This window comes from Scomber scombrus, chromosome 14 (genome assembly GCF_963691925.1).
Source record: "Scomber scombrus chromosome 14, fScoSco1.1, whole genome shotgun sequence".
NCBI lineage: Eukaryota > Metazoa > Chordata > Actinopteri > Scombriformes > Scombridae > Scomber > Scomber scombrus.
The window spans coordinates 10,313,334-10,336,975 of NC_084983.1; the positions used below are offsets into that span (position 1 = coordinate 10,313,334).

The 23,642-nt window shown below is 41.3% G+C and overlaps 2 protein-coding genes across 3 annotated transcripts in view; one reads left to right on the plus strand and one right to left on the minus strand.

Moving 5' to 3' along the window:
- Positions 1-2,239, plus strand: part of LOC133993758 (cell adhesion molecule DSCAML1-like) — a 50,145-nt gene extending 47,906 nt beyond the window's left edge. For both annotated transcript variants that reach the window (XM_062432815.1, XM_062432816.1), the window contains 4 exons: positions 29-181; positions 381-581; positions 862-1,173; positions 1,806-2,239. In XM_062432815.1, coding sequence (XP_062288799.1) covers positions 29-181; positions 381-581; positions 862-1,173; positions 1,806-2,239 — 1,100 coding nt within the window. The remainder of the gene's footprint in view (positions 1-28; positions 182-380; positions 582-861; positions 1,174-1,805) is intronic.
- A 3,853-nt stretch (positions 2,240-6,092) lies between these two features.
- On the minus strand, positions 6,093-17,248 carry arhgap35b (Rho GTPase activating protein 35b). The gene is made up of 7 exons (XM_062433404.1): positions 16,534-17,248; positions 10,500-14,394; positions 10,172-10,313; positions 9,692-9,769; positions 9,371-9,502; positions 9,043-9,148; positions 6,093-8,921 (listed from the first exon to the last, which is right to left on the minus strand). Exons 2-7 carry the CDS (start codon positions 14,217-14,219, stop codon positions 8,510-8,512), a joined length of 4,590 nt encoding a protein of 1,529 aa, XP_062289388.1. The 5' UTR covers positions 14,220-14,394; positions 16,534-17,248; the 3' UTR covers positions 6,093-8,509.
- Positions 17,249-23,642: the final 6,394 nt, after the last annotated feature.

Below are 23,642 nucleotides of genomic sequence, written 5' to 3' on the forward strand. Positions count from 1 at the left end.
TATTTCGTCAATCTTTTGCCTGTAACAGGAGAGGACAAGGCAGCTGTGCCAGTGACAGACACTGAGTTCAGCCAATCAGTGAATCCTCAGAACTTCTGCACAGGCGTGTCTCTTCACCACCAGGCCCTTATCCAGAATTCAGGGCCTTTGATTGACATGTCAGACATCCGCCCTGGCACGAGTGAGTTTGCTTTATTTTCCAATTAAGACAAGAAATACGTTGAGCGGGTAAATCTAGTAGAAAACGTATTGAATTGTTTTGTTCACTTACATCCACTTGAGTCGTAAAGATGATGAGATAGTAAACTAGTGACAATCAATACATGGATTCACAGCCCCTGTACAACAAGCTGTTCTCTGATCACCGTGGCCTCTCTCAGATCCTGTGTCTAGGAAGAGCATAAAATCAGCTCACAGCTCCAGGAACAGGTACTCCAGCCAATGGACCCTGAGCCGTCCGAGTCAGAGCCAGTCAACAGCCTCAGCACGAACTCTGACCTCAGACTGGCGGACCATGGGCTCTCATGGCATCACGGCCACCGAGAGTGACAGCTACAGTGCCAGCCTCTCTCAAGACACAGGTGAGAAAACCCCAGCCAGTGCCACTGACCAAAGACACTACTACCACAATGTACATTTTCATCCCTTTTTTTACACCAAGAAGCAGTTATTTTAAGCACAATCTAAAGACATATGCGCAGTAAATACACCACAGCATGCATTCTCAGATTATCAGATTAAAGGATGAAAATCAATCAAACCACATAGAAGCCTAAACACATTTGCATACATAGCTTTAGCATTCACAAAAACAGAATTTAAGGAAATTGTTTCCAAAATTGTGTATTTCTGTTTTTCCAGACAAGGGACGCAACAGCATGGTGTCAACAGAGAGCGCCTCGTCCACCTATGAGGAGCTGGCAAGGGCCTACGAGCATGCCAAGCTGGAGGAGCACCTGCAACACGCCAAGTTCACCATTACAGAGTGTTTCATCTCCGACAGCTCCTCTGACCAAATGACCACAGGTACCAATGACCCTGCAGACAGCATGACCTCGCTCAGCACGCCGTCTGAACCTGGTATCTGCCGCTTCACTGCCTCGCCACCCAAACCGCAGGACTATGACCGCGGTAAAAATGTGGCTGTTCCCATTCCCCACCGTGCTAACAAAAGTAAGTAGAAAAGGATGAGAATTCCTCCTTTTTTTTGTTGTAACACTATTGATAATACATGGTCATTGTTCTGGTGTTTTGCACTCAATATAGACCTCAGATCTTTGCTTCTTCTGCCTCCGTGTTGTGACCCAATGATAACCTGACATAAACTGAGGGTAAAATGGAACCAGAGACAGCTAAACCAAATGTATAAATCATATTTACAGTGACTTAAAATGGAAAAAAATAACTTCCTCCTTTGACAAAACAACATGATGATGCTACAATTGAAGCCAAAGAAAATATTTACCAAATACCAACACACAGTGAACTGGACTCTGGTTGAAGACCAGGGAATGACACTTTCACTATAAAGATTCCAAGCTGAATCAAAAACTATTTTATCACACAGTATTTACCTACAGACAGCAGGCAAGGCTGATTCAAGCTACACAAGGAAGCTTGAGTTCAGTGTAGACTGTACTTCTTAGCCCCTACTGACACAGCAAATTTAACATGTGCCAGGTAAAATGTATTCATGTAAATCATTGATTTAAGTTGAAATGACACAACATGACAAAAATAAATTTTGTAATTCAAAATGACTACATGGTACAGTCTTGTCATGACTCTTCTCTTCCCTGTCTTAGGCGAATTCTGCAACCTACCCCTCTACATGAAGACAGACCCATTCTTCCGCAAGCAAGGGGAGCTGCATGACCCATGTCCAGCTGTGCCACCGAGGGAAGCCTCAATCCGTAGCCTGACACAACGGGCGTATCACACCCAGGGCCGTCACAAGACTCTAGACCCTGCCAAGCAGCAGGCCCTGACGCTGGGCCACTCTGGGCTGGGCAGCTTGGGTGCGAGCTCGGGTACTGCCACCTTGCCCCAAAGGACTCTCACCATGCCCAGCTCCAACACTGCAGCAACAGCTTCCACTTCCAGCACGAGCAGCAACCCCACCAACAGTAACAAGGTGGGGGGATCCAGAGACTCGCTGCTAGAGAGCAGCTCCTCTGCACTGGGGAGACTGCAGAAACAGAGTGTGGGGGCCTACTCCAAGTCATACACACTGGTATAGTCCATTCTCTCGCACAGACATGCACTGCTGTCCCACTCCTCAGCCAGCCCCACTCTGGTACTCTTTAGTCTGGGCCAGAAAGGGCATGCAACCACCTATCTTTAAACCCAAACTAATGGTGAACTGCCCAGCGTCCTGTCTAATTTTCCTCGGGATAGGTGTTCTCCCAGACAGAGACCCAGCTAACCTTACTTTTTCATGTTCACCTGGGACTCTATAAAAGAACTACTAACTCCAACTAACAGTTCCAGCCGGCTGGTGCTCAGCTCCACTCAGTTCTTGTGGGAGTCACACAGCAAAAAATACAGGAAGCGATTCTGTGGTCATTTGGAAATATTGACTATAATTGAAGAGCTAAAAGCTCTGTGTTTATGATGATGAGGACTACGATAGCCAGTATGAAGCTGTGTGGCCATCCTGTCTCTCATACGCACACACATACTGTCCTCCATAGTTTGAGTATTATCGTCAATTTGCAGGACTTCCAGTTAAGTTCCCTATTCTTACTGTATCTTTCACCCTCTATGTGTCTCTTAAAGTCCCAAAATGATATTGGCAGATTTTCTCTTAATCCAAAAGAAATTATTCAGGTTCACTTCCAAGAAGGATAAAAATTTCTATCTCTGTAATTTTCTCCACACATCTCTCTCCAGCTGAACAGTGTCTGACTTTATGAACAAATCATCATGACAACCCAAATAGACATTACACATTACAAACATTAAAAATAGAGAATATTTGGTATTATAAAGAATTTACATATATATTTCTATGTAGGTATATTATTGACATTTAAGTGAAATTATTGACAAAGTATAAATTGTATGTACTACAATAGTGTAGTAGTATATACAGCAATTTAATGTCAAATTAAAGAATGAGACAATCGCTCAATCATGAAATTTAAATAAGAAATTTAAAAAAGGTTGGAAGAAAAAGTTTAGTATATATACAGGATGTTCTGTATGTTACTGTATGTAGACCGACTAAGAAAAGTGTTTCTGTGTGCGGACAGAAAGTGTCCCCATGTCGAGATGGGAAAAGCAAGACAGGCTACTTAGTTATAATTTCACTTCCTGAAAAAGCAGGCTGACTGGGTGGAGAAGTTATAACCTCCCTGGTTTTAGAGAAATCAGTGTCATGGCTGCTGCAAAGTAGTCACAGTCTTGAGTTATGATACAGTGTTATGGAATCTGTTTGTAGCATGAATGGCAGAATCTGACCACTGCACGCACTTACTGATCATCTTACCAACTCCTCAGTCAGCCTCAGTATTACTCAGCCGACCTTTGCTCTTCGAAGAAAGAAAGAAAGACAACTCGCTGAAGGAATCCCAGTCATGATGTGAATGAAGTAAAATAATATAATGTTGAGAGATGTTATATGTCAGGGAGTTCAGTTTTGAAAATTATATAATGTTCAATCGATTGATATCTTTGTTGTTGCCCTGTCTGAAGTACTGTATATGTACCACTTTCTTTCTCTCCATCCCCCTCCATTTTGCGCTAATGTACATTCACACAAGAACCTATTGGAATGTCTTTCTGAAGCATCTCCATGATAGTGTTTTGTGGTTTATATTTCTTTATCCATTTGCTTTTTTTGTTTGTTTAGGGGAGGGTTTTATTGGTCTGTTCATTTTTGATTTGGAATATTCATTACAATTTGTTTGGGGTTTTGTCAAAATTTTGGTTCCAGAGGTCAAACAGTACTACGGTATGAGGCCTGTGGCTAAAACCAGTTCAGCCAAGTGAAATCAGGGACTCGTAGCTCTTTTGGTCACACAAACTACTGTTGTGTATATACTGGACTGGAGTCGGTCTGTAAACCTGAAGCATTCAGGCTCCTGTCCTTTCCTCACATTCAGATAAATTAAAGTAAAAGAAATCACTAACCTAAACATACTAGATCCATCATCTCTACCTTTGTCAGTGTTGTTTATAGATTAAGTCTTGTACATAAAACACAGTTTTGTATGAAGAGCTATTTTCGTCAGAATAAATCAGGGGACACATCAGGGTTGAATGCCCCAATTTCAAAATTGAAATAGTATCAAAAATAAAATATTTTACTTCTGAAATGGGCAAAAAAACATTTTTCTTTCCCTTTATGTTTTTGATACTAATTTGTTGAATTTTTATTCTTTTTTAAAGGTCTTTTGATGTTGTCATTTGTCCTATTTACTTTTTTTTATTATCATTATTTTGTATTTTGTTCATCCTCAAAAAAGTCATTGCATGCTTGCTAAAAGGGAAAAATTGAAGGAAAAAATGTATGAAAATCAAAAACAAAAAAAAAAATGTTGAGGGTATCCCAAACATTTGTTTGAGTTGCTTGTTATAGCAATTGCTTGTATTCAAAAGTACATTTTCTATGAAAAGAAAGCAAAAACTAAAAAGATCATTCTAACACCTTGTGCAATAAAGCTATCTTTCATACGTCACGGCTTCTGTCATTCTCAACAGGTTTGTTTGCATATCATCTCAATGCTTTCATATTAAATGAACAGCAGTTCATGCTGGCAGGGACCTGAGATGAGATGGGAAGAGTAAAAGAAAAAAGTATTGGAGTTGATCATCATTCTCAGCTTATACTATGAGAGAAGATTACATAAAAATATATCAAGTATGAAATTAGCTAAACCAAACAGGCAATACTCAATGTGAATTTACAATGTCTGAATGTGTCATTTATGCTAATTTATAAGTAAACACGCCTACTGAACATGCTGTAGATGCGGTATAATGTACACAGTATTTGGACACATTGCCAAGTGCTGCCTTGCCAGTGAACTCTGACATATTTTAATTCTTACTTGCTATCAAAACATGGAAATGGGCGATCCAACAAATGACTCACATTTTTCATGTGTTTAAATATGCAGACAATATGTCAAGACTGGAGAAACAGCACGGTGTGTTTCTTCATACAGTAAGCATAGATTAATAAAGTTCCTACACAGGACAGGACAGCAGATCAGACTCAGCTGAGGCCATTTGGACAACAGCTGCCACTAAAGAAGACCTAGAATATCCAGCCACAAGATGGCATCATAACATTGTAATGTCTGACCCATGCATAGGGGGATAACAGATACTGTGAGGAAGGTATTCTACCAAAAGAGTGCAGCCACTCATGACGGATATGCAGTGAATAATTGATGTTTTTCAGAGTGTCCAAATAGTACAGCTTCTAGTTACTACAGCTGAACTCTTTCTGCATGTCATTTGTGTAGTTTAGAATTAAGCATGTTTATTGGATGCATCGGCCATAGAGATCCTGTGTTTTACACAGATTGATTATCTTTGGAGACAATATGCTGGTGACGTCATGTTTCAATAGAGATTTGTTACTGATGCACTAGATACAGCACACAACAGCAGCCATTTATTCATGCCTTGCTGTGTTTGTTTACCAAGTTGTCAATCAGGAAAATAGAAAACCACACTGCACCATTCCACTGGTAATTGTAGATAATAATAATAATAATAATAGCCTGTCTAACATATTGTCAGATGGCAACAGGGTGCAATAGGGCTTTTCAAAAACCTGTCACGGGCACTGCCTTTCCATTTGTGCATACAACTGACATTTTTAACCAACAGAATGATCTGCTTGATATTGTTACTTCCTCATGCCTCATTGTTTCCACAATATTAATCAATCTAACTGCTACTGTGCTTTGGCTTTGTAAATTATAAACAGAAAATTATATTTCTAACTGTGATGTTCCAATCTCATTTCATTTATGTAAGATTCACAAAATCTGGCATAAATGTTTTTTTGAGGCACCTCTGGAACTACATAAGGATCAATAAAACACACAAACAGGCACCACAACAAAAGCCGGGGACAATTTTACAAGATTTAATTTATTAACTATTATACAGTTCACATAAGGCCTTCATCTTCAAACACTATTCTCAGTCAGACAAATTCCATGGTTTGCTCTTGGTGCACAGTACATAAACTTTTACGTTTCAGCTATTTCTCTTTAGTATTTGTTTTTGTTCTAATTTCATGTTTTAAAACAGGGAGAGGCTTTCATCCTTCTCCCCTCGGTGCGCTTTTTTAAATCATGCACTAAACTTAAGTGGCCTTGAACCATTCACAAAAATTGTAAAAATGGACTTTCGATCATTGAAATACACACTAGAAATGTTTTCTACCATTGACTAAAGGGTGGTGTTCCCCAACATACAAATAAACAACCATTATAGAGTAGTATGCGCTCACTTTTTGCTCATTGAGTGGCTGATTTGCCATGGTTGTGTCAGAAGATTAAGTGATGCGGTAAGGTTATATACTCCCATGAGTCGTGTTACAGGGGGACAGTTGCTTGGTTGGTTCTGTGCCAGTCTTAATGTTACAGCTTGCAGCTCGGAGCAGTTTAAGAGGAGCCCTCGGTTTAGTCTGATGAACACATAAAATGACTGACTTCCAACAGCATTGCGATTCAAAAAGTACCAGTAAGTGATGATCCGAAATACAACCTATGATCGAGCGTATCTGGTCTGGGTTGCGACCGAGAACCATAACAGAGCCACAATCATCCAGAACATGTTTGTCTTGTGGTCTTCTTTTTTCCCCATTTTTTTTTTTAACTTGTTTACTAGTTTAAGGGTTAAAATCATAGGTCTTCATTAACCGTGCTACCACTGAAAAAGTGCTGCTTGTTTTCCATGACAGGGAGGACAATATGCCAGCACGAAACTACTACTTCACTAGAGCAGGTAAATGGCAGGTGGTGCTTCCTGAAATGTGCCCCGTCCACAAATATTCAGTTTCCTACTGGTCATCGTATTGTATAGCAGGACTAGTGGTAATAGTACGTCAAGAATACTAAACCTTCTGAGTTAAAGGTCCTTAATATTAGATGAATACAAAGAGCTTGGTTTGATAGACAGCCACGGCAACACATCCATCAACCTATCATGTTTCAAGCGTGTGGTTTCCATGGACACCAGATTGCAATGTTATGGAATGACGAGGTTACACATTCAAAAATGGAAAAATGTCTCCTTCACTTGACTGATGGCAGGCAAAGTCTTCACTGGTATTATAACGGCCTAGTTAAACCAAACTTCCCTAAACTCCAATCTGATCGACTGACAGCTAGAAAGAGGACAAACTCTAAAAGAAAACTATTTTTCACATGGCTGGGTGAATGAGGAATACGAGTAGATTCCTATCAACCTAAAAAGGGTCTTCTGGATCAACTTAAAGAACATAAGTTTTTACAAAAGGATCTTGTTTCACAAGCCTGCGCTGATGCCACACTCAACCACTAAAAAAAACACCCCAAAACAATATGGACAATTAATAAATGTGGCATTTCTTCAAATTGAACACTACACTATCAAAAAGTGCTTCAGATAAGTTTGTGGATACAAAAACAAGTTTGATGTAAACAAAGTTTGATCTGCCAGAGCTCTGTAGAGGCAATGGGTATGGCTGTTTGAGCTGTGAAATTAAAAACACACAAGAAAACAGTATGTTCAAAAAAACTTTTTGAGGGAAAACAACAGTGATCATTAAAGTGCATCCCTGGATGTGTACCCCACCCCACCCAACCCCAACCCCCCTCCTTTCCCTTCCCTCCCCATGCTGACCCCTCAAGTAGAGCCGATGAGAGAAAGCCCAAAGGCAGACACACAGAGAACCTCTGCTATGGAGCAAACTGCTGCCCAAAGGACCTACAGAGGAACGGTCTATAAATCCAGTGGCAGTACTTTCATGAGAAAAAAAAAACTAAACTAAAACAGTTTTACACAGATAAAAACATGGTGGCCACAAATCATGTCTTCCAGCTTGGTATAGAGGTTTCTATTTCTTGATAGTGTAGGAAGTGGTGGCTGACAGAAGAGAGACTTGCAGTGACAGCGCCATCTGTCCTCCACTTCGGACCTGATGTCAAATTCCAGAAGATCAGGGTCTCAGAGGGCAGAGGTAGAGTCACTGGTAATGGTAGCCTAACCAGATGAGCACAAGAATGGATACAAATAACAGGTTGGGGAAGTTTCTCAGACACTTCCTATCCCCTCTCTTTATAATCTACGTTGTCCATGATTACAAATGTAGTGTGCAAGTGCACATGGGTTTTGTGTGTGTATGACTGTGTGTGTGTGTGACTGTATATATATATATATATGTGTGTGTGTGTGTGTGTGTGTGTGTGTGTGTGTGTGTGTGTGTGTGTGTGTGTGTGTGTGTGTGTGGGTTGGTGATAAGGTCCAGCATCATCATGGGCACACGTGGTTTCATTGTCTCTCACAGTGTCTCCTGTTCAGCAGGGGAGTGGTGGGAGTGGGGGTGCTGGTGGAGGGGAGGGAGCAGAGACTGCAGGGGAGACTGGGGGGTGGTGGGTGGGGACTGCTGCAGGGGGCTGAAGTGCGTGGTGGTGTGGGGAGGAGAGGAGCGGTAACAAGAGTAGGCAGAGCTCCCACTTAGGGTGGTGGTAGGTGAGGCTGGGAGGCCTGCTAGGCCAGTGGGGGAGTCGAGGAAGGGCTGGTTGTAGAAGAAGAATGCACACTGGTGGATGAAGCTCTCGATGATTGTCTGGTAGGTGCGTGTGGCAGTCAGGGCATCCATTGTGGCAAAATCTGGCCTCATGAGAGTGGGCCAGAAACAGATGGACAAGTTTTCACTGGTCATCAAGTTCACCCTGCTCAGCTGGCTCACCCTGGGAAAAACACAAATTTATTCATTCTCATCATATGGCACAGCCAAAACAGATGGGTGTCTACCACCAGAAGGCCAACAAAGCCATGAAAGTGATTTTAAAAAGTAGACGGGTAACTTACTTGTGTAGGTGGCTCACTACATATTTGAAGGCATCATAATTCTCCCTGGGGAACTTCCTCAGGACATCCTTCATGGTGTACAGCCTCTGTTCTCTATCATTGATTTCTGCACACACACAGACAAGTCATTATTGAAACTCATTTTCGCAGAGTAATTTGAAGCCAACTCATCTCTCTGTTCTACCATGAAAATAATTCTTGTCAACACTGAAACACCTAAAACAGAGCAAAGCAGGTCTCACAAAATCTTCCCTACACGCTCCCCTCTTAAAGAAATAATCTTCTATGTTCTAGTCAGGACCCTCCCAGCCCAGCAATGTTTGCTTACTGAAAGCATCCAATAGGTCCACCTGCAGAGCACAAGGCACCAGGGGCTCAGGCAGCTCAGAGAAGAAGCTTTTGAGGGCTCCAGCCACAGTGTTTATGGAGAAGTCTTTCTCCACTAGGTCTAATCCATGGTCTGCAAAAGGAGAGTGAGAGAGATAAAGAGGATCAGTGGAAATGAACAGATCAGCAGTAGCTGTCATCAAGCCTCAACAATCAGGTGCATGTCACTTTCCTTTGGTAACTCTCTGTTTATGTTTTGATTAAGCAGCCACATAATTATATGACAAACAGCTGGTTCAAACAAGTCAGATGAGCAACTCACCCTGTTCAAACTGCCTCTGCATGCTTTCCATCTCTGACTTGTTCCCGCTTACACGGTACAAACCCTCTGTATTCAGGCCTGAGGGAAAAAAAGAGCACACCAGAGAAAAAAAGGAAGATGGGGGGGGGGGGGGGGGGGGCACAGTGGGAAACAAGCAAAGCACAAACACTTCATTAGCCCAATTGCAAACAGACATGACAATACAGATGCTGGAGCAGTACTTACTGAATAAACCTTTGTATAACTTTCACATCACATTGTGGTCATGAGCAGGTGTACTGGTTTAGGTCTAACAATAAGTATGTTTACATAGGTGTTCAATAACATTAATTTCATAAAATATATTTATTTATAGTAAAGAATGAACACTGATAAATGACCATTGGCAGAATAAAGCTTAAAATGTAATTTTGCAAACATCACATGCATCACTGGTCCTTAACAGTAATTAAAAGAGGATTATAAAGCAAAATAACTTACCTGTTGTCTCAATGAAGCGGACACACTTCTCAATGAAGAGTGGTATAGGTCTGTCTGGAGATACCACATTCACTAGGGGAACCCCAAAGTAGATGCTCTCGATGGGCTTGGGAATAGCTGGACGGGCCTTTGGTCTTGTTTTCTGAGAAGAAAGACAGATACAGGACTCACATTTAGTCAAAAATGTCAGGCCATTATCACAGTTTAAACCTGCTAATACTGTTTACATAGCAACTATGTCTACTTATAGAGTGTCAATCATTAATTAACAGTAGCTGTTTGAGATCATGGAGCTACTTCTTCTAGAGAAGAAGGTGGTAATACATACCTTGGCTGTTCGTCGCAGGCTCTTCAAGATGTTCCTCTTCTTTGGGTCTTCACTCTCCTCATTAACCAGACTTTCGCCTTTCAGGGTCCCAAAGTCATCTTCCTTGGACTTTGGTAGAGCTCCCATCTCATCATCGCTGCCTATGAAGCTTGTGCGAAAGCTGCTGAACTTGCCAAGACGTTTGGAGCGGTCCCGGTAAAGGCGGGGCTTGACCCCAGCTGCTGAGAACTTCCTCCTTCTCTCCAAAGAGCTGCTGTCCGCTTCGCTGTCTGAGCCATTTCCATTGGAGTGCATCCTGTTGGAGTTGCGGATGGTGATGATTTTGCCTTGTGTGCTGTCATGTGGCACTGAGTAGATGATTTCTTCATTGCTAGGACGCGGTTTTGAAACAGCGTCAATGGGTTCAGCATAGTCTGATGGATCATAGCCCACATCCCCACCAGGAACCCAGGTTACAGCAGAGGGCAGGGATCGACGGTGACCCAGTGTATCTATGTATGGGTTGCGGCTCACCTTCCGGAAGTCAAAAGTGACACCCGGTTTAACTCTCACCTGGGGGGGTAATTTGTTGTTGAGTTTGTTCTCAAAGTCTCTGATATCAGAGATGACAGATATGTCACTGGAATCTAAGTCAGGCAGGTTGAAGCCCCCACTATGAGAAGTGAGCGTGCCATCATAGTACGGTGGCGATGGCTCTACATCATCCTCTGAATCCAGGAACATAGTGACAGGACTGGGAGAACTGCAGCGTGGGGAGTACACATTTTCATTGGTGCATGCTTCAGCAACATTGTCATACATGTGTGTGGCTTCCACAATGTTGCGTTTCTCGACTACCTCCATCAGAAAAGGATGGAACATTTCTATCCTGTGCAGGCCTCCTACCACACCCCCAGATCCACAAACCACGCTGTTGAAGCGACCCTCAATTTCATGGGCTAGCTCCTCTCCCTGGATCTGCTGTTCACGGGCATAGTCACTATCAGTGAGCTCTGCCTGGCTATCCCCCACTGCCAACAGCTGGACTGGGATGATGTCCTGAACCTCACACAAGAATGCACACAGGGTCTCCAGAGAAGCTTTCCGGGTGACGGAATACACAGCGATGTAGCCATGTACCAACCTGCTCTTCCGCAAAGTGAAAGAGGCGTGGTATGAGAGCAGAGAGAGCTCTATAGCCAGCTTGTGTCCACCAACTGTCTGCTCTAGCAATACAGAGGTGCCACAATTAGACATGGGCCTGCAGTGCTGATGCATTAGGAAAGGGGACAAGAGCTGCTCGATGTCATAAGAGTCTCCACACATTAAGCACATAACAATGCGAAGATCTGCCTCTGGGGCCGGCTGATGGGGAGAGTCTCTGAGACCTGGAGGCTCAGGGAGGAGTGGTGGCGAGCTGCTACTGAAGGATATGCTCCTCCTAATATCCAGAAGGCTCCTTAGCACCTGGTTGATTTGAGTCTCATTGACGTTATGGCCATAGCCAACACCAGGGGAGGCAGGGTCTAAGAAGCTACACTGCAGTCTCCTTGCAACCTGCTGTCCCTGTGTTATTAGGTTTAAGGCAGTTTCTCCACCAATATCCACATATGATCCTACACCTCTTTTAGTGACTAAAAGCAGTGATGTTGGCAGCTGTGCTAGCTGGCTATCCCTTCGACCTAGAGTTGATTCTCTAAGTCGTTCAAGGCTTTCAACCACATAGGAGAGGGACTCTTTTGAATTATACAGACACAGACATCCATGAGGGGTGAAAGTCGGGGTGTGGAAGGAATTTACTGGAAGACGTACATTTCCCTCAATAGGTCGCAGCGTCAACTCATACATCTTCCCATCTAACACATACCAGTCATCATTTGTGCAGAGAGCCCTAATCTCATTGGCAAATTCTCTGGCCAGTCCATCCTTCCCCAGTATGACAAGGTTAATTCTGTCAGCCTTGGTATCCCCAAAATGAGCTTTCACATCAAAAAAGGGGTAACATGTGGGGAAACGTGAAAGTAAGATTTGTTCAATCTTAGAGTCTCCACAGTGAGGACTGCTAGGGCAGGTTTCCTTCGTAGGGTGATAGACAAAGTGGATATGCTTCAACACTAGAGCATCTCTTTCAGCTGGAAGCTTTTGTAGTGTCTTGAACCTCTGTTCTTCCCCTAACACCTCCTGAATTGCCCCCATCTTCTCCTTGCTTGGCTTGGCATCCACCTCAAGCTCATAAAAAAGCTCAGAGTACTCCAGTAAGAGCTCCTGGAAGTCTTCTTTAGCACGGTCAATGATCTCCTTCTGATGTCGGTTGTACAGGTCCAAGTACTCAGGCTCCTCAAGCCACTGGTAGAACTCTTCATTCATGATAAAGCTGCGGGCTTCCTCCCAAGGTTTACCAGGTGTGACAAAAGGAGAAGCTGCTAACTTCTGTTTAAACTCCAGCCTCATCTCTGCCCGTCTGCACTCATTACGCAAATGTTCCAGGTGGGCATTAAATAAATCCTCTGCTTCTCCAGTCTCCAGTAGGTCTGAAGGGATTCGCTCATCCTCCATGTTGTCAATGTGAGATGTATCCTCCCATGGAGAGTCTTCCAGAACAACAAACCAGTGGGCAAAGTGCTGCTTGGACTCTAGAACTTTCTGTACCCCAGACCAGCTCAGCTGATCTATTTCATCCAGGTCAGGCACCAAAGAACTAAGTGCTAAAGGAAGAGTGCTCAAGTATATTTTGCGACGCCTCTCAATATGTTCTTGCTTCAGACGGTAAACATGCTGTTGAAAAAGCTTCTTGCATTTAGCCGTTCCCTCCAAGAAGACGTATTCTTTGTACTCTGGGGAGGTGTTCATCCGTCGACTGGTGTTTAACCAGGTTTCATTATGATTCTTTACTATACGGTTGATTAACCATTCATAGCGATCCTTAGCAGAAGCTATCTGCTGACTCTGGAGCTTTAGGGCTTCAAAGTAAGGAATGATCTTGGGCTTGCCCCTGCCCTTATCGATAAGTTGAACCAAAGAGAGGAAGGCAAGGTCCACATTTATATTTGAGCGTGCAGATGTCTCAACTACTGGTAGACTCTTCTTAGTGATAGCAAAGGTATGTGCATCTTTGATATAGCGCTCAACTCCTTCATCACATTTAGTGAGGACCAGCACAATGGGCTTCTTAGTCTTGCTAATCTGACCATATAAGTTTGTAACAAATTTCAGCTGGTCATCAAAGTTACGGTTCATGCCCCTGCTGACATCAACACATAGCAGGAAGCCATCAACCTGCAGCTTGCCCTCAGGCATTTGTTTTTGCTCAAAGTCTTGCTCCAGTCCCAGCTGATCTGTGCAGAAGTACATGAGCTTCTCTGCTGACGCCAGCTTGGTGCCGGCTGCCCGTTTGATATAGGGCTGCATAGCAGTGCTACGGTGTGGCTGAAATGTCTGGTCATCAATGAACTCTGTTTGCTCCACAACATGCATTCTGCACTCGGGCCCCTCCTCCAGAAGCCTTGAAACCTCTCCCCAAAACAGAAAGTGATCATTATTAACCACTCGACCCCCAAAGTCACTGGTGCTCAACACTGATGTGTGGTCCAGGTAGAAGTCATCAGCACTAGGCCGTACATACCTATTACACAAGCAGGACTTTCCAACCCCACATTGCCCCTTCTCTTTCTCTGTGCCTGACAAACCCACCACAATGAGGTTGTAAATGGGTGATCGGACATCTTGCTTTTTCGCCATCATAGTCTTCTGACGCTCATCCTGCCATAAACAGGCACTGTATAAAGGAGTTCACTTGAATGTTTGTCCATAAAGTTGCTGATCCGCAGAGGAGATCAGATTTCAGTTTCTTCTGCAGGGTATCAACATTTAAAAAAGCGCCGGGGTTCTTTCATTCATTCCTTGTATGAGTCAGATCCTGTTAAAAAAAGAAAATCAAACAAACAAAAACAAAAACAATCAGACATCTAAACAATCAACAAAAACATGTGGTTAATAGTGACTATGAAAAAAATAAAAACATCAATAGTAAAACACTCTTCTGTATTTCATAATGGACATTAAATTTGTAAGAAATGCAAACAATCAATGAATTGATCAACAAGGTTGTTTTTCAAGCAAAAATGTAAAATCAAATGTGAGGATTTAATGCTTTCTTTGTCATATATGATAGTTAATGGTATATCTCAGGGTTTTGGGTGGTTGATTGGAAATTATAAGGTGCGTTCTTCATCATACTCTGACATTTTTCAATTGAGAAAATAATCATTAGTTGCGGTGAATGAAATTGACCACTTTGCATAGGGCCTTTTAAAATTACTGTCCCTGTTAATAACTGAGCGATCCAATCATGGAATCAGAGAATAACAAGCAACCGATTTTATTACATTTTGTATACCTAATCAAATTGAGTGAATGGACTATTTGAATGGTGAAGGCCAAGTATTTTGTTTAAGAAGCACAAATGCCGGCCCTTGGATTTTAAATTCAACTAGTTATTAGGATTTAATTACTATGCCTGATCATGACTATGCCCTTGATCATGTATTAAGTCTGACACACAAAAACATTAGCTACAATGACTGTGAGATCAGTAATGCCAACCAGTGATAGCATCACCTGATATGTGCAATAGATTTTAGTTGTACAAGTGATACCAAAACTACAGTAAACACCATTTTAAATGAGGCAGCACGCTGACAGGATATTAGCAATTTTCATTAACGTGCCACTCCTGGGCTAAAACTAAAAATGACTTTCATTGTTGGTTAATATGGTGATTATTTTCTCATCTAATAACTGAATCATTTGTTTTAAAAATGTCAGAAAAGAGTTAAAAATGCACTTCACATTTTCCCAGAGGCCAACATCTTCAGATTGCTTGTTTTGTTCAATTTGCAATTACAGAAGACTGAGAAATATGGCACATACCCACATTAATAGGCTGGGCTGATTCATTATTTGGCATTTTTTTGCTTTAGAAAATGATTGAATTAATTAATAGTCAACATTGGTGCCAATTAATCTTAAAATCCTTTTTGGCTCTAATCCACTCATCTCAAGATAAATTCCTATAATACCAAACCATGATCAGAATGATTACATGAATCTTATGAGAAACCATGGTGGGAGTGGTGCTCTTTAAATGACAGTGTCAGCTGATCACTGAGTGGGGTGACAAGCATGAAAATGACTATCTTACAAGCACCTCAGTCTCCATTTTCAGCCTTACTCAACACCTTTTCAACCCAAACGAAACTGCACCTATCTGCCCCATTTCGAAAGACAAAACGAATGAATGAAGAACTTATTAACAGAGTCAGACACGTGCAATCTATACCAAAGGATCTCTGAACTTGCTCACCCCTTAAAGACACTTAATTACTATTATTATTATCATAGCATTGATTCATACTACCATTATTATAGTAGCTATTGACTAGATTGTAAAATAACTGCTCCTAATTTCAAAAGAGGAGCAGAAATGACTAATAGAAAAATTTCAATAATGACTGTATGAATCACTGGAGTCAACCATCATGACAAAATGTGAATAATAGGCTTCTAATGAAATGAATAACCTGTCACATGAAGGGACCAGAAACAGCTTTGGCAGGGTCAAAAGCAACCATGGGCAGTCCACACCGCTCAGCTGAGCTAGGCCTGATACCCAAATGAGCAGGCAAGTTATTTGCAGATAATAAAAAAAACAACCAAACTAGCCTATCTAGCCACATCTAAACACATACAGATGACTGAATCGCACCTTAAAGCCATTTCACTAACACAATCTACTTACTTGGATAAAAAATAATGTAACGTATATGTTTTGCAAAGGATTAACAGTTAACATGGGCTTTAGGGTGCACAGAGAGAGGGGCTGACCACGCCAGGCCTGCTGTCTGTATAATAAAATTGCAGAGCCGAAATCTGGGATAGTCTACCTTCTCCGCACCGTCAGGGAATTTATTTACCCAGCTGTCTAGGGTGTAGCACTCACCGCTTCACTAGGGGAAATAGCCCAAAAAGCAGTGGAGACAGCATGCAGGGTACATACCATCGCATTTCTCCCTTTCTCCTCTTGCATCTGTCAGGCCAGCTCTTGCCGCAGCCCTCGCCGACTGATGTGCATGAGCATAAAGCCGCAGAATACACTGTGGGTCGTCTCAATTCACAGCTGATCTTGATAATGCTACAGTTTGTGCGATGGGGTTATTTGATTTAAATATCCGCTACCCATTCCTGCATTCTCCTGCTTAGCATCACTGTCTGCGTTGCAATTAAACACGCCAAAGGAAGAAATAAATATCCAAAATAATAAAACGATCCGATTTTTTGTTCACGCAAGGGTTCTTTTTTTCCCCTCATAAGAAATTCAGGCGTACAAAAAAATCTGCTTAGCCGTCTTCTTCTCCGTTCACCACGTTGCTTTTTCAATAATTATTCTGTCCATTGTTGTGCCCACATAATGCTGGGCCGGTCGAGCACACCAGACAACGGTGAGTTTGTTGCAATCGCCTTGATCGTCTGAAATCTGCTTCTGCTGCAACACAAACTGTTCACGTCCTGGTCAATTTATGAGCAGATTGCGTGTGTGAAAGTGGTATTTTCTGCCAGCTTTCCGATAATGGCGGCGGGCCCTCCTCCCCGGACCTAGTTCTCCTCTTCTTTTCTTTGGGAAAAGGGAGCTGTGGAGACAGAGGCGGCGGAGAGAGGGACTCACCCAGCGGCGCCCTCACACAACTGCAGCAGGTCGGCTCGCTGCTGCCTGCTCACCAGTCACAGCAAAGCATCTGCGGGCTGCGTTACTCTCAAGTAATCCACTCCTCAGCATTCAGCCTGTATTTCACAAGTATTACCACCTTTGTTTTGTAGATCGAGAGCAGCCATTCGTGACGGTGATAGTCATATTTTATTACACTGGATAAAGAAAAAAGTTAAAAAAAAAAAAAAAAAAAAAAGGTTGCATCCCCTGTTTGATAAAATGTCAATTTATCTGCTTAATATTATCCAACGTCACTGCGCCTGCTGTAATGGCACCACAGTTTAGTCAGCTCTTGTTCCTATTAGGAAACACACTTATGCCTAAATGTAGGACTACAAAAACTCTTTTTTCCCCAGGACGTTACACCAACTTTAAGTGAAGATTTAATGTTGTAACTAGGCCTGTTGTTTATCTATGTGACATTTTGCAGTATGTTAAAGGGAAACGTAGGGATTTTTCGAACTTGACCCTCTTTGTCTCATGACTCGATCAAGAACCTACAGTTTTTGACATTTGTCCAGTAGAGCTTTAACAGGTGTTACACCATATTTGGTGACCTAACAGATACTGTAACCTGCAGGAATAAAAACTCCTAAATCCTAAAGGATATCTGATATCTTAAAACAATTTTTTTTAAACAAATTACACCATTTGATATTGATGATTTTGATCAGTGCAAAAGCAGCCTGATTTTCAGCAAAATCAGGACTTTTACTTTAGTACTTTAAGTAATTTTAGCTGGTAATACAAATACACTTTTACTGTAGTATAAATGTAAATATACACGTTTTTACTTTTAATGAAGCAGCACATTGAGGTACTGCTTGGCTGCTTTTAATATAATAATAGTATATAGGATCTGATAACTTCTTCCAACACTGCAGGCCACAGAGTCTGCTGTTTCACCAAATATGGTGTAACACCTTCACACCTCTCTCCAGGCCTCCCTCTCTGTGGAAAGATTATAAGAGCTCTTGTAATCATTCATATTGTACGCTCTTATATTACATCCATGCTTGCAATACATCCATGTCTCTCTCGCTCACGTTTCTACCATTGTCTTCCTGCAACAACGCAACTCAATCTCGCGGGATTTCAGCAAGACTTCTCCTTGAGCGAGATTTGGTTAGAAACTACAACAAACTGAATGGATTGGGGAAAAGGTAAAGAAGAGCGTTTTATTTCTTTGTACGGTCCTTTCCATAATGTTTTCAGACACTCATAATAACAACCTGAGCCTGTCAGTGGCCATAACAAGCATTTTCACTGGTCCTACATTGTTGGGCGCAATTGCCCCAAAGGCTTACATCGGGGCCAGTTTAGCGGCTGCCAGCTGAGGCGCTCTTGCTCGATAGTGAGCCAATTTCATAAACTCCCAATTAGTCACTTAGACACACAAAGTTTCCCTTTTACTAAGTAATATAAGTTATGGTTTTACCTTATAAATACTACAATTTGATTAAATTGCTGGAAAAAACAGTTATTTTACATTATGCAAGTCATGAAAATCGTTGACAGGATCGTTAAAACAGTTGGCCATTGTAACGATCGTTACTGGGCAACACCAACACCAGAGCCAACCTGGTAATTAATAATAATAATAATAATAATAATAATAATAACAATAATAATAATAATAATGATAATGATAATAATAATAATACCTAAACATTTTTGGACGGTCTTAACCTTAAACTGCAGCTTCAAGTTTGAACAAAATAGTTAATAGCTTGCTACATTTTAATCCCTGACTTGTGCAATAGCATATATTTCATTTATAATAATCCCAAGAAGACGTAGTTACAGTGGGAGCAGGTTAATTATATGATTTCACAAGCTGATGAAGAAACTGTCAACTCAATAATAGAGACTGCAGCATGCCATGCACAGGAGTTTCCCAAAGGTCCACAGAAAATATATCAATATAATTTCAGCCTGTGACTGTGGCAACCTTGTTATGTCCGTCTAAAATACTCACAGGCCTAAACTTCGAGCCTGGCATACTGTAGGTCTGTAAAGAAACCTTCTGCTCTCCCCCTTTAGATGCTGGCACCCATCATCTGCATCATATCTGATTACTTTTGGCAGACTATTAACTTTAGCGTTGCCGCCTCCTAGTGGATTTATAGGCTAAAAACTACTTGAAATGTATCACCTTAACAGTGAAAGCTTAATGCGGTTAAGACTCGAAGCTGTTGTCCAGTGAGTACCTCTGCTGTGTTGTAATTTGGATTCAGCAGGTGTGAGTGGGAAAGTCTAGACTGCAGGGGGAAAAAAGTCATCCTGGTAATGGATGGTCAAGTCTGGGAGTCTCACCTTCTGCTGGACATGTTACTGGAGTAAGATATGGGAGATAGTGCTCACAGTGTGAAACTTCAGTGAGGATGATCATTCGCTTTGATTATTAAGTGAGACCAGGTAGGTATATTTGTATGAATGTGTTTATTGTATGTTACAGATAAGCATGTACATATGTTTGTGTGTGTGTGTGTGTGTGTGTGTGTGTGTGTGTGTGTGTGTGTGTATGTGTGTGTGTGTGTGTTTGTGTGTGTGTGTGTGTGTGTGTGTGTGTGTGTGTGTGTGTTTGTGTGTGTGTGTTTGGTGATGTGCAAGATACATACAGTTGTCTTGTTGTGCTTTTCTAGTAGTCCAGTTAAATTAGTTAAAGTGGTCAAAGAAATACCCTTAATTAAAAGTATATTATCGAAGTGTAAAAAATACTCTATTACAAATAAAACGTTGCGTTCAAATGTTTACTCAAGTAAAAATACACAATCATTGTAAAAAAAAACAAAAATTATTCTTGCACAAGTTATGAACTGATATGTTTTGTAAAATTTGGATATGGTGTGGAGTGTAGAGGTCTTAAACATAATAAAATTGAAGTATTCAATTCTAACTATCTTAAATGGTACTTTAGTATAATCATATAGTCATAGAGAAAAGTTAATCTTAGCTAATTCAGAAGGGTTTTATCAACTGGTAGATGTTTACTGTACATGCTGAAATTCAGTATGTAATGTCTGGCATGCTGTGTTGGCATTATTCTCAAAGTGCAGTCGAGACTGACTTCAGTTCTCGTTAGTTTTAGAATAATCTTGTTATGAACTGGAGGATTAGACAGTGTAAGTTGTCACCAGTTTGCAGCCCGAGTTGAAAAGTCATTCAAGAGGATTCATCTGCTGGGAAACCCCTTTCACAAAAATAGCAGCATAGGAGTCTCTTCACTGTAGTTTATATTACCACCACTAGGCAGAGCTATAAGCCTTCCTTATAATTTAGAATATAAAGCGGGGCTGATGTAGTGATAAAATCATGCTTGTTTTGTCCCAGCGATCATGCAGAGGAAGTTACATTAGTGACCAGAAACATCCTCCTCATCCTCATGTTGACTCTGGTTTTTCCCCATCAACAGAACAAAGACTTTTAAATCACTAGATCCTTAATAAATACCTTTTTTTCCTTCATGTTTTTTATTTCTAAAGTCCTGTAACATATACAAATGTGTGTCCACAGCTTGATGATTGATGTGGTTTTGTTTTACACCTTGGTCAATTTATAAAGTAGCCTTTGTGGTGTAACAGGGATATGGGGGATGAGAGGTGATAAAGGTGAGAATGGGGTGAAAGGGACAGCACACGGGTGCTGAGGGAGCTCAGCCATGTACAATAGGTGGGAAATGCCATCTCTACCAAGAACATGTACAGTCAGGGAGGCTAGTTTAGGTAACACCCATACATATGTATATATATATATTTACACCGACGCATACATACTGCAGGATAAGTTCAGGAGACAAGAAAAGAGGAGATATACCATTTCTCATAAAGTCTGTCACATTCATTGTCTATGTGTGTGACACAGAGAGAGAGAGTTGGAGAAAAGAGAGAGAGAGGAGACTAATAGCCCATTTTTCCACCCCACCCAAAAAAAGTCATCATTCCTCTATGATTCATTATTAAACTGAATCGGAAAAGCTTAGCAGTACAAAATGAGGGAAAACCATTACATCTTAGACTAAGTACACACAGGCAGCCAGTTTATGACAAGAAGGTTATGCTGGGTTTTCTGGATTTGTTCCATAATATGTCAGATGTTCAGAATTAGTTTTAGAGTTTTAATGTAATTAAATGAAATTGAAGTCAGGCAGAGGGCTGTATCTGCAAAGTAAGAAATCAGTCAAGGAGGAAAGAGACTTGCTTTTGAGACATCATTGTGCATTTGTTCAGTCTTACATCCTACAGTGGTTTGGTATTGAGTTTGACAGCAGTCGGTGTAGTGACTTTTGGCAAGTTTTAGACTCCAGTTCATTGCACGTAATACATTGGATTTTCTGCATGTTAAACTCACTGAGGAGGGCAAACAGTTAAATTTGGTTGATGTTAACATGCACACAAAGTTGAGAAAGAACCAACCTCAAATGAATGGTCTTGATGGAAGATCTTGAACATCAGGAAGCAGCTAGGAAGGAAATCGTTCTTACAGGAACCGCTGAACAAAGATAGGAACAGTGATTTAAAAACAACTCAGGATGATACATCATGAGCTCAGGTACTGAAGATGGACTCCACAGTTGTTTCTTTCCGACTGACTTAAGTTTAATTTAGCATGCAATAAGCATGTACCAGATGTTGTAAATGTGTACAGATTAAAGGAACCAGATGTTTCAGGGGAGTACCCTTATGTTTTCCACACGCATGTGGTTACGTACACAAGCTGTCTGAGACGCCTTTGAACGGTTTTAACCTCAGAACATTTCAAATGGACTTTACAGATTACTCTGAAATAGTAAATTAGACTTTAAAAAAGACACCGACATGCTGAACAGACTGTTTAGTGAACTATAAATAAATATATTGCTTCTAGTGATCTTGTTGTCCATGTGATCCTGGGAGCTGTGTTGTTGAGGGCTTCTGGGGGGGGTCTTCCTTGCCAAATTTGTCCCAGGTGAGGCAAGGCCCATATGACACCCAGATGAGGGAAACTAGAGCCTGAGTTGAGCACCTGGTGGCGAGGCATAGACGCACAGTGCTCCTGTGAACATAAACTCTAATACACTCATATTGGTTTACTCAACATACTGAACTCATATAAAAAAAATTAAAAAAAACATTGGCCCCAACAATAGTCACAATTGTTCTGCATGCATTCATTTTTCTGTGTTTACTTCAAAAAATAACCGTGTATCCTGAAGTATAATGTAGAGGTCACATAACCTCCTGTCCAGAATATTTCCTCGCTGCACTGTTTGGTGTTGATAGAGGAACACAACAATACCCACTACTCTGCTGCGGTCAGCTTTTCAGACGCAACTAAATGATCAAGTATGGACTCATTGTTTGAGTTTCTTTTGATTTTTGCCCTAAACTGACGTGCAGAGACTGATCATTTGAGGTGATGCTGGGGTGAAAAGAGCTCATACATACAACAAACAACTGAGGGAACATGGACACTTCATTTTCAGAAAGAAAAGTTGTGAGAAAACAGTTGAATGAAGAAAAAAAACTTCAGTGAGATAACCCAGGGTGGACCTGGCAAGACTGTTTGCCATATATAGTAAAAGGGGCGGAGCAACAGTGATACCAACTGGTACAAGATCCTTAATAGTTTAATAGTTGTGGCACTTTCAATTCTTCCCTATTTTTGTACACTACCTACATACAGAAGTGGTAGCGAGGGAGCAGCATGGAGATTATTTTCTTCATGTTTTTCTGCTGAGACAGTGAGAGATTGTGAAAAAAGAGCAAGAGACTTCTTCCATCTGGGTAGCATTATTCAGATTCCTCAGTGTTGGATATTTGATGATGCTGGCAAGGGAAAGAGAGTGAGGCGTGGAGTGAGGGGAAAATGGGGTGAGAGGAAAGATGAGAAGAACCAGTGGAGGGCGCTGTTCTCATGAAGAGGCATTCACTTCACCTGCCACATATATTGAGAAATGGAGGGAATGCAAGAAAAGAGGAATATGGTGGTCAATGCAGACAGCATATATTATGTATAATTATTTCTATGTTCAAATTTATAGTGAGTTGCATTATGATTGTTGGCAGGAAAAGCAAGCAGTTGCAGAAAATGACTGACCAACTTAATCTATCAGATAAATATCAGATTAATTTGCATTTGCAGAGTGATATTTTGATGATGTAAGTTATTTCATCAACAGTGGAGGACAGCCATGAGGAGGGAGAAGTCTGGCGGGTGAACTCACATCCCATGTGAATCAGTCTCAACTTGTGGGAGAAAAGGGAGGGAGCAAGCTAAACAAGGAGGGAATGAAAGAAAGAATGTACCAAGATCTCATCATGTGATTTTTTTTTCTTGGTTTTATATAGTTGCACAGTGATTACATGTTTGTAGTTTGAGGCTCTTAGCAAAATTTTCCAAACCCTTCCAGCTCTCTGCTT